Below are 7,853 nucleotides of genomic sequence, written 5' to 3' on the forward strand. Positions count from 1 at the left end.
ATAGCTAACCTATTCTTGCTATATTATTCTTTGTGTACAGACTAGCAGCAGCTTCACGTTTCTTATGGTGTTTGTTACTTGCTGTAAAGTAACCAGTCTCACAGCAAAAAGACAAAGCCAGAAAATTAACAAATTCTATTTCTGGGTTTTTCTCTACATCCAGGTAGATTTAATCCATTGACCTTGTACGGCAGAAGTGTTTGTAGCAGCACGCTTGGTCCATCAGCTGGCCAAACAAAAAGCAATGACTGATAATTCTGATTCATAACATGAATATATAAACAGACCTCTATTATTTCCCCTATCAGCCATCCAACTTTCACTAAAACACATGGACAGGGAATTTCCTTTTCCTCCTATATAATTGGATTAGCTTGTTCAAGGTTAAATGGTCTTAGCAGAAATGCAAACCTTATTTTTCAATTTAGATCAACTGAAAATAAAATACACCATACGAAATTCACATTTGAGACAAAGGCCTTCATCTTAAACAGCTTAACTTGAAAGGTGCTTTATTTTCAAGTGAGACCAAATATAAATGGATCTTGATCTCAGGAGAGACTGCACATTTGATGGCTCTGAGAACATGCAAGTAGAAGCTGCTATTATCAGCATAATTTTAAACACTGTCAGATAAATATTTACCATTAATTATTTTAAAATCTTTTTTCTCCAATTGTGTACCTCAGCAGAATTCTTGTTTGTGTAAGAGGAGAAACAAACTACCAAAATACTTTCCTCAAGACATTTAAAAAAAAAAAAAAAAAAAAGTACTTTTTAATCTTCTAGGACAGGTATCACTGGCAAGACAGAAAGCACTTTGCAGTTCTGGGTGATTTTTGAGATGAAGTCTTTCACTTCATTACCATCACAATCACATGCCATTAAACGAAAAGCAACTACATTCTTACTTCTACAGTCAGCAGTCATTTTTACTTCTTTGTCTGAAGTTTTGACAGTGCTAATTTTATTTTTGTATGGCTTGATTTGTTATTTGGCTTGTGAACTAGAAAAAAGCTGCAATGCTCCAGATGTAAACATTCCAGGTAATATTTGTATCAAAACATATTTTACTTATTACTTTAATTCTTGAAAAAATTTGCATTAATATTTGATATCACAAGCTTTAGCTGGGCATTGTAAAAGTATCTGGGCCGAAATAGATATATTTAAACCCTGTTCTTGTGTTACAGAGGAGGAGGATCAAGTACACCCATGTTTTCCCTGGAAGACATACCGAGGATGGAATAATTAGTGTCTGTGCAGCATGCTATCTTTGCTATTATAATACACAACAGGGAAACATGTTATGCCACAACAAAATTACAATTCTAGTCACCTCACTGAGGAAATTACGGTTACAAGAAAAATTCTGACACAAATTAAGATCTCAGACATAGCACTGCATTATTATGATTTGAACTCAGTATTTGTCTTTGAGCGAAAGCATGTATTACTTGCACACAGCAAATTTCCACACCAAACTAAAACAAGCTGCCATTCACCGTTAATGCCAGTCACCTAGCATTCACCAAACCCAAACCACCTACGCAACAGAACTGCATTTGCTGGCTTTCTGGACTCTTCAAGCTAGCGCTAACAGAACTGCCTCTTCCCAAATGCTGCTGAAGATGCCAGCAGGGTTACCAATGGCCAAGTACAGTGTTTGCTAGCCAAGCAGACACCTTCAAAACCCACTTTCAACCCACACTAAAGTCGCTGCCCCACAAGATGGAGCTAGCACATTTTTAAAGACTGCTTCCATCACCAGCCAATGCTCTCAGAAGCCTCGGGGCTGTGAAGGGATTCTCCCTCAGGTACAGCATGCTAGGTGTCCTTTGAAGCACTTCAAAGACTGGTTTTGTGTGGTTGTGATGGCCCCCCATGCTGAACACATTCAACGACCAAGCCCTGCGCGGGTCTCAACCAACAGCGCGCAGAAGGTCCCGCAGGGGCATGGACAAGGGAGACCGGTTAAACAACTAGCCAGCCTCTTAGGGCCCTGTGTTAGTAGCTGAAGATAAAAAGATAAAAATGAATTTTTATCTTCTACCCATATACTACATGGAGTAAACATAAAAGTAGGAATTAGAAGGGCTTATACACAGTGGCTTTTGAAACCACTCCAAGATTTCCAGTGACAAATATAGAAAATAAATTTTGGGGAAAGTAAATATAGTCCTTTCTACCATTTGCTTTTCTTCTAGTTATAAATTAACTTGTAATGCTACAGGTGGAACACTGGCAGGTAACCACATTTAAGCATCTGAAACTGAAAGGTCTTTTACAGTGCTGCAAAGATAGCAAACATGCACACAGCACTACTTATTCAACCTATGTCTGATAGCCTCCAGACTTTCAAACATATTGCTGAGACCAAGTTTTGATTAATTTTTCTATATTCTGACAAGTTCCCCAATCTTTACATTTTATGAAATGATGCAATTACATACAACTGCCAATAGAAAATATTTCTCAGTTTCTATAAAATAAACAGCTAGCTCTTCTACTAAGCCATCATTATACAAGAATCAATTACAAGATGTGTTTTTTTACTAAAAATGGACCCTCCAACTCCTTTATCAATGCTTCCCACAAAACAGTGTACTACACTAAAAGGATCACTCTTCAAGTTTATGGAATAGAAACCAGTACTTTTAAGTTAACAAAAAAAAACCCAACAAAAAACCAAAACAACAAAACCCACCAGTGCCTTAAATGGAAATGCTCTGGCAACTAAAACCACTCAGCATATTACACAGGAGCAAGGAAAGCCTCAGGCACTGATAACAAAACAAAAACACTTATTTACAGATGTGGTGTATGGCGTTAATGCTTTCCAGCTATTAACATACAGAAAAGGTGTTGCCAAGCTAAAAACTGAAACAATTACTTCAATGAATATTTAATCAATGAATGCATGTCAGCTACATTCTTTTTTGCTTTTAAATACCTCAGTCTTTGAATTATCACCTTAAAAGTACAGCGATAGACTTCCAACTACCATGTCTACCACTACTGATTACCTGGAACACACTCACCTTTCCCATTTTCCTAATACAGAAGCTAGCTCGACAGAGCTATGTTCCAAACTACAAGCACTATAAATACGCCATAGTTCTGGAACAATGTGTGTTACAGTTCCGCCCTGAGGTTTCATCTGAGATGTTCACTGCTACATAAGCATACAAAAACGTCTTCACCAAGAAGTTTATCATCTAAATACACAAGACTTCAGTAGCAGCAATAAATAACCCCTATCTTAATTTAACAAATGGGAAGCCAAAGGCAGATTAAACTGCTTCTCCATAATCACACTGGTCATATAGGATATCTATAACAGATGCACAAACCCGAAAGATTCTTCAAGTCCAGAATCTTAACCATATGACCACCCATACTTTAGACTGCTTCAGTTTTATTAACACAGTCAAGAAACACACTGCACAACAGGTTTGCTGTAAGACCAGAAAAAAGAAAAGGTAAATGCAAGTTATGTTATGGGGACAACCTGACAATTACGCATGACCTGGAAAACCATGTGTAGAGGAGAACAGAACGCATAATTCTGCCTAAATATCTCTAAAGATCTTGAAAAGTATGAATAGAATGCTGTCTCTCTGTAGTAAACTCTTCCCATAAGAGATTTATCAGGAAGACACCCACACCCCAAAAAACCCCAAGAGAAAATCAAGTGCTTAAATATGAACAGAAACTACATTTCTCACTGTTTCTCTACGCCTCTACCATTGAGCCATCTCACTTTTTTTCTACAGCAAGTAAGGAAAGCCTCATGGAAATATGGTAATTATTCTAACATGGAAGAGTGAAGAAAAAATAAAATTGTACAGTAGTAACTTAGTAGAATACATGGATGAAATCTAGAGGTATACGTGATTATAGGTAAAAGGTTTGTTCTCCCAGAACATGGACAGTCTGCAACCAACGCAGATGGAATCTCCGTAGCAAAAACTCAGGCAAATGAAAGCAGTGAGTGAATCTCCCCCGTAATTTGCATGCTTGTGAAGTCAGTCAAAAACACATGTTTGGAAAAAAGAAAAATTGTAAACATATTTCAAATATTTACCTTCTCTCAGTTCCACATAAATGAGGCAGGAAAGCCCTGTTTACCAAACAGAATTAAAAAGTTATTTCTTAGATCAGAAGAACTAAATGGTGATTTTTACTGGTCCCGATTTTAATCAAATTTAACTCTTGCATTTCTCCAGTTAATAATGGACAGTTCTTGTTCAGCAGTAGACTGAACAGGTGACATTTAACTTGGAATGTTATGCAACAATACAGTGTGCAATAGATTTATTTGAATTACTGTCACAAATCATGCTTACTTTTGAGACCAGAAATACTTGCATAGGACCAGGCACGTATGTATTTTAAAGAGAACACAGACCAAATGAAGATTCTTTTCCAAAAGACCAAACAAACCAAATTGCTAATCCTGAGTTTAAAACAGTAATTACTCCAACTGGATAAGCAAGCTGTAATACTTATCCTACAGCAAATCACAGTCTAGGCCAATATTCTTACTAAGATAAAAAAAGATTATTTGCTACCCATTAATTTATAAGCATAAACTCCAAAGGTGACTTCAGAACATACATGAAGCAATGCCAACATCCTATGGATTTTACAGTCTATACATACACTATGCAATTTTCGATTAAGAAAAAATATAGCATACGTCTATTTACCTTTCCCAGGAAAAGATATTTGCACTTTTGCAATTTTGACTAGGTCACTACAAATTTGATAAAAACATAAAAAAATGACATTAGAGAAAGAACGAGGGCTATCTGTTGAGTTCTACAACAGTAAAAGAATTAGTCAGGCCTATCCAGAGCAGGCACGCCACAGTTTTATCAGGCTATGTGCTCACATGATGAAAACTCGCTCACTAACATAAACCAGTTAGTCTACAGGTTTCTAAAAAACAACTGGTATACTAATGTTAACTCAAAACTGGTTCTTAATCTTTTCAATGAATAAAACATACATGTCTGTCAGAAAACACGAGGACCCATTCATTCAGAATTTACTCTGCAAACCTTGTTCTTGCCCTCATCCCCCCCACAGCACTGAGTTCAGGCAGTTCTATAGTTTCATTTCTTGTCACTATCTGCCACGCCTGCCAGCATGACAAGATATCTCCCTTAAGGTCATAAAAATGTGAAGATCTACTGCTTACTAAGACTTGCACCAGAATATCATTTTCAACTTAGCACCCTATCCATCTAAATAATTATTAATTAATAATACTCAAGTATGCACTGAGTACTTTCCATAGAACACTAATGAATTAATTTCTTTTTTTATTATGTTTTTCCTCACAGCATTTTGGTACCATTTTTGGACAGATTACTTAAAGTGTTGCAATTTGAAATCATTCTCTTCAACTGAAGTCCATTTAACAATGACCTTGACATTGTATTTAAAAGCAGTATGCTAAGCGTATCTCAAAGATTCTATGTATGTCAACAACAAAATGGGAAAAATTATTCATGCTTAAGCATATTACCAAAAAAAAGAAAAGGAAGATACACACTGACAGCAGGGGAAAGCCGATCAGTTTTCACAGTGTATTCATAAATGGATCTGGAAGTTGGAGACTGATTAGGCACGGTAAATAAGAAAAAAAGAAAGGTATTAGAAACTAATGTTCTACCAGTCACATTAAGGGATTCAGCATATTTGTAATGGCTCTTGCAGAAGTCCCTTTAAAGGTTCGCTAGCAGAAGTCCCTTTAAGGTCAAATTGAAAGAGAACACAAAAAGAAAGTAGGACAAAAGTCAAAAACAAAGAATGTAAACAGAAAGAGGTACGTATTTGCAGGAAAGTCACCATACCAAAAATAAACGGTGCAGAAGTAATTACTTCTTAAATACAGAAGTAATGTATATTACTGACACAATACTTAATTCAACATAACGCCTAACTCTTGAGCTAGGTAATTGAAAAAAAGAGCTGCCCATTTACAAAGTTCTCCAATATAAAACACATGCTAATGGAAAATTCACCATCCGTAACTCTTCATGGAAAAAGAGGCAAAGGCCTAATGGTTATACAGCAACATACAGTTTGAGTTCAAACCAAATTTCTTGCCAAAACCATCTATCTCTGGCCTCCCAACAAACTGTACAGGAAAAAAACTCAAATCTACCCTTTGTCATTTTTCAGTTCTTGCTACGTGCTACAACTCAGGACAGAAAAGTAAGTTATTTTTCTCTTCAAAAACGTACCCTACTAAAGAAACTCTATTGTAGAACCTGATATTGTTATAATGCAAAAAAAAAAAACCATGCTAAAAAGGTGTTCAGTCTATAGAAATAACTAAATTGCTCAGATTTCTCTATGCAACAGAGGACATTTTCAAATTCAGGCGTTTTTATCCTTACAATTAACATGAGATTAAAGCTCCAGATAAAGCCCACAATGATTTCTAGCCCAAGGCCAACTCTTGTTCTGAACTGTAGGAGTGAATTTAAATGAGCATCTTACCTGCTTAGTTTTCTTTCGACTTCTTTGGTAGCTTTAGCTTCCAATTCTCTGGAACAGAAAGTGATGTTGGTTTCCATGTCAACAGTAATGCAGCACAAAGCAAAAAATAAAACTGGAGCGAGGTTAAGATACACACTGAGCTCCATATGTTGATTTGTCAGGAGGAAACGGGGAGACCGCAGATTGCCAAGTAATCAAATGATATGTTTACCCAGGGACAGCGAGGCGAGCGGAGCATAACCAACACCAGCTACCCTTCGCTACCACACAACCTGTACTTCAGCGTTTCAAGCACTTTAAGGAAAACAATTCTGCTGCATCACTTCAGCCCGGGGATTTGTTTAAAACGCAGCAGCGAGGAAGCCCTCTGTGCCCTATCAGCCCAGAAAGACCGGCGGCTACAAAGGGCTGCCAGCCCCGCAGGAGCAAACAATACCGAGCGCAGGAGGTCAAAGCTCAGCTCCGCGGGGAAAACACCGCTTCTGCCCCGCGCCGCTCCGCCCGCCTCCGCCCGCTCCCGCCAGGGCGAGCCCGCTCCCGCGGGGCGCCCGCCGCAACCCCCCGGCCCCCTCCGCCGCAGGCCCCGCCGGCCCGGGCCGCCGCGCCCCCCCCGCCGCAGGGCCGCCCCGGGGCGCGGAGGGGCTCTCCCGCCGCCCGGCCCCTCCCCCGCCCGCGGCGGCCGGGCCCCCGCTGGCGCCTCGGCTCGGCGGCGCCCGCCCTTCCCGCCGCCCGGCCCCGCCCGCTACCTCATGTATGTAAAGTGCTCGGAGTCCGGCCCGGCGTGGCTGCGGCCCGGGCCCGGCGCTGGCGCGGCGGCTCTAGGCGGCCTGGGCCCGGCACTGCGGAGCGGGAGGGCCCGGCAGCTGCTGCTGCAGCACCGCCGCCATTTCCTGCCTCCTAACCCGGCCGGGTCCGGCCCCGCCGCACAGGAAGGGGAACCCCGCCCCGGGCAGCACTTCCGGGTCGCCGCGCTCCCCCAACATGGCGCCGCGGCAACCGCCCTGGCAACGGGGCGGGGCAGGCGAAGCGCCGTCGCCTTGGCATTGAGGCACCCCGAGGAAGGCCGAGGCCAGCGGCCGTCTCGCCGGCCCCAGGGCAGCCCCTTCCCGAGGGCTGCTCCGGGGGGGCCTGCGCTGAGCTCGGCAGGGGCTGCCGCGGCAGCGCGTGGGGGCGGGGTGACCTTCCGCTGGGCAGGTGCTCCCCCGTGGCTTTGGCGTGGCGCTCTAGTTGTCGGTCATCCTGGAAACACACACGGAATTCCAAGTGCTATCTCATCAAACATCCTACAGAAAAGGACAGCCGTTTCCCCGAGCGGTGCAGGATGAGGCGTAACATAA

The 7,853-nt window shown here is 41.6% G+C and overlaps 1 protein-coding gene across 8 annotated transcripts in view; it reads right to left on the bottom strand.

The window, feature by feature from the left end:
- Positions 1–7,433, bottom strand: part of TNRC6A (trinucleotide repeat containing adaptor 6A) — a 52,689-nt gene extending 45,256 nt beyond the window's left edge. For 6 of the 8 annotated variants that reach the window (XM_055710508.1, XM_055710505.1, XM_055710507.1 and 3 more), the window contains exons 1-3: positions 7,263–7,433; positions 6,517–6,564; positions 4,088–4,123 (exon numbers count right to left, since the gene is read on the bottom strand). In XM_055710508.1, coding sequence (XP_055566483.1) covers positions 4,088–4,123; positions 6,517–6,564; positions 7,263–7,267 — 89 coding nt within the window. In that variant the 5' untranslated portion in view covers positions 7,268–7,433. Of the gene's footprint in view, positions 1–4,087; positions 4,124–6,516; positions 6,565–6,727; positions 6,961–7,262 lie in introns of those variants that run through there. The other 2 variants (XM_005443588.4, XM_055710504.1) reach the window with 2 other exon arrangements.
- Positions 7,434–7,853: the final 420 nt, after the last annotated feature.

Source organism: Falco cherrug, chromosome 4, assembly GCF_023634085.1.
Source record: "Falco cherrug isolate bFalChe1 chromosome 4, bFalChe1.pri, whole genome shotgun sequence".
Taxonomy (NCBI): domain Eukaryota; kingdom Metazoa; phylum Chordata; class Aves; order Falconiformes; family Falconidae; genus Falco; species Falco cherrug.